Source organism: Hibiscus syriacus, unplaced genomic scaffold (assembly GCF_006381635.1).
Source record: "Hibiscus syriacus cultivar Baekdansim isolate YM2019G1 unplaced genomic scaffold, ASM638163v2 tig00110458_pilon, whole genome shotgun sequence".
Lineage (NCBI taxonomy): Eukaryota > Viridiplantae > Streptophyta > Magnoliopsida > Malvales > Malvaceae > Hibiscus > Hibiscus syriacus.
In genome coordinates, this window is record NW_024062745.1 from 1,161,379 (window position 1) to 1,164,581 (window position 3,203).

At 37.7% G+C, this 3,203-nt stretch overlaps 1 protein-coding gene across 1 annotated transcript; it reads right to left on the reverse strand.

Annotated features, from left to right (window-relative positions):
• Window positions 1-315: 315 nt before the first annotated feature.
• Window positions 316-2,414, reverse strand: LOC120126456 (glucose-6-phosphate isomerase, cytosolic 2B-like). The gene is made up of 7 exons (XM_039144648.1): window positions 2,325-2,414; window positions 1,890-1,964; window positions 1,579-1,634; window positions 1,416-1,470; window positions 1,171-1,295; window positions 609-676; window positions 316-502 (listed from the first exon to the last, which is right to left on the reverse strand). The coding sequence occupies exons 1-7, from the start codon at window positions 2,412-2,414 to the stop codon at window positions 366-368; spliced, it is 606 nt and encodes a 201-aa protein (XP_039000579.1). The 3' UTR covers window positions 316-365.
• Between the last annotated feature and the right edge of the window lie 789 nt (window positions 2,415-3,203).

The following is a 3,203-nucleotide window of genomic DNA, read 5'->3' on the forward strand; positions in this document are numbered from 1 at the left end:
GTGATTAAAGTTTAAGAATTCAACAACCATAACAGGTAAATAAAATGCTTCATTAAAGTTTAAGAATACGAAACCAGCTACCTGCCCAATATTGTAAGCATTAAGAGATGGAAGCAAGACTGAGAGAAGGTCGATTCCCGGAGAATGTCTGGAATATACAAGAACAAGTTTAAAAAATGATTGCATTATGAATTAAAGTCTGTTGAAAGGCTTAAAGTAAATCACCTTATGAGGGATAAGATGTTGCGAATTGTTCTCCTTCAGCAACAGCTCTACTGTCTGAAGTAAATCATTTTTTTCGGCAACTATACAGATTTTAGGCAAAGATTCAGGAAATTTTAATATAAACGCTCTAGTGCTTGAAATTAAATGGCATTGGTTGTTACAATAATGACAAATAATTGATACCTAAGAAAGCAAAATACTACCTTCCCATATGCCAGGGCATCTAGCTGTGCGAAAAAGTTGGACATAAGCTCATCATGGTTGCTGACCACTTCACCTGCCAATAAGAATAATATTTTAAATGACATGTTCAAAAACACTATAGAAACAACAATATATGATCTTCGACTTAGAAACCAACATAGAAATAAATAAAATTATACCTTTAAGGTACACAGGTTGCCGGCTCTTCACAATACCAATGAAATCACTGGGAATTACACGACCCTGAGGTGTCAAAATGGTTTAACAATTATCGAAATTGAATCTATATACACGGATGATAAGCCAACAAGGTTATGCAGTAACAGAAAAAGTCCATCCATCGAAGCTAAGATGAATATGCGAAATTAAGACTCCGGTGAAATCTCAAAGTCCTTCAATCAAGCCTCTATTTCGGTGAATAACACTGAAAAGGATCTTTTATTGAACAGGCTAAAATTCTCCAAGCACACTTTAGTACGTCAATTGTTATTCGATGGTAGTTTATTAAGATAATGTGCCATACTTCACAAATGGCCTATAAAGCTTTCCAGTCTCTTCATTTTATGCACAAACTCCCAAATTTACGTCTGCCTATGGCCAGATTTAGCTCTCTCAGGATTAAGCTTTGGGAATGCATAACTATATAGCACCTCTAATATTTAAGGTGGTATGAGATGTTATAGAAGGCAAGAATCACCTAGTATTTTTCTTTCTGCAAAACACAACATAAAATTCATCTGGTGGATTAGTTGATAAAAGTTGTGCTGGCCATTTGTTCCAGGTTCACCAAAATCAATTTCATCGGCCTCATAAGGAAGTGGGACACCATCAATTGACACACCTTTGCCATTACTCTCCATGCTGACCTGAATTGAAGTATATTTAGCAATGAATAAGATCTGAAAATACAAGCTCACCCCCAAACCCAAAACACGCACACCCAAAACATAATGAGCAGCCCGGCAAAGGAGTTTCGACAAACATGCCTGTTGAATACGTGGAGTGAATTTCTCCAGGTCCTGAGAGTAAGGTAAAATAGCCTATATACACAAAAAAGTGTTAATGATAGGTCATAAGCATGGAAAAGGGAGGAGGAGGAGGAGGAGGACCATGAAATGGTAAGTTCAACATTAGAAGCAAAAATACTCTCTTGCAAGATATCCAAGAAATGAAACATTCCATACATTGAGCAAACCCAAAAGCACCTATGTCATCCAAAGCATGTTATCATGCAATGTCATTAAGTAACCGGTAAGAAGACCATCGTACCAATTAGGAAAGAACTTGAAATATCAACCGAACTCATATTTGCAAAAGAGTCACGTGTTGTTAAATGAAATATAGGATATGGTATATCCACCTTGGGAAATATGAACTAGCTTATACTGGATCTATTCATCCTCGTATAAAATACCAAAACTTTCATCCCATTATACATATATTCTAACCGAAGTCATTACCCCATAATAAAGCTGGTAGATGAAGTTTGCAGCTAAAATGGAAGATAGATGAACTTCACCGTGCAGCATGTAAAACTGAATTTCAAGATAGATGAACTTCATGGGAAAAATGAAAAAAAAATTTCATTCCTATGCTCTGTTTGTTATATTTAATTGATGCACTTCCTTAGAACAGTGAAGCTGGTTTTAGAATTACGCAAATCTGTCTCACCTATCTAATCTTGAAATCCTAAGAGATGTTACGTAAAGTAATTTATGAGTTTCAAGAAGTGAGGGCAATATATTCAAAACAATAAGTTACCGTAATTCTTCATCATCAGTGATGTCCTCATCACTCCAAGTAGCAACAAAAGTATTCTTCTTGCTTGATCCCGTCTTCTTTAGAAAATGACATTCATATTTGACATGTCTCGTTCTTTGGTATTCATAACACACCGGGGGATCTTTCTTCTTACTTGATTCATACTTTCCTTCTTTTCCTTTGGAAGACATGAATTTAGTGAAACTTTTGAAGAACTTGGCCATCTCTTCATCTTCTTCATCCACCTCTTCACTTGAATCCTAGTTATCTTTATTGGTGGACTTAAGAGCGATGCCAACATCCTTTTTCTTTTCTTCTTCTTGCTTCCCCTTGTAGATGCTCGATTTGTCCGGGATCTTTTCTGAAGTTGAATTGGATTAATTATCGTTTATATGATTAATGTTTGGTTATATTTATATATGATATATGAGCAAATAAGCAATTATAATGAATGTTAAGCAATTAAAATACATATGAGTATACTAATTAAATGTTTTATTACAGGGCCTATACCAAATTACAACCAGCTGGACCGAAGTGGCCCAAAAATCAAAATAATCAGGCCTGTTTGAAGAACCCTAAAACCATTAGGGTTTCCAACTTATGGATCCAGCCGCCGCTTGTCCTGGACCGTTGGATCTGCTTCTCATCCAACGGTCCAGATCAAAGACCACTAGGGTTTCTGGTCAGGGTTCCAGCGCCGTCAAGCTACCACCGTTGGATCTGGCATCAGGATCCAACGGCTCACAACGTCCCCAAGCATCCCGAGCCAGCTGCAGTCTCACGTGAAGCCAACTCTGCTGCCAGACCACGCACGCCAACCGGACAATAGCTCGGCTCCCCACAGCTGCCGCCCGTGATCTGCTCTCACCAGTGCCCTGCAAACACACGAAACAAGAAGCAGAACGAGAGGCACGGAGAAATCGAGGAAAGAAAACCAACAACAAAAAAACAGATATAGAGAGTGACCAAGGGGGAAAAAAAAAGGAAAAAAAAAACCATCAAGGATCATC

What these genes read in the sequence shown, in the direction of transcription:
- LOC120126456 (XM_039144648.1), bottom strand. Translation starts at nt 2,414, where the DNA reads ATGGCCAAGTTCTTCAAAAGTTTCACTAAATTCATGTCTTCCAAAGGA. An exon ending in AACTTTTATCAACTAATCCA is followed by an intron (nt 677 to 1,170) that starts CCAGATGAATTT and finishes CATTTTGACACC; the next exon opens with TCAGGGTCGTGTAATTCCCA. An exon ending in GCAACCTGTGTACCTTAAAG is followed by an intron (nt 503 to 608) that starts GTATAATTTTAT and finishes TCTTATTGGCAG; the next exon opens with GTGAAGTGGTCAGCAACCAT.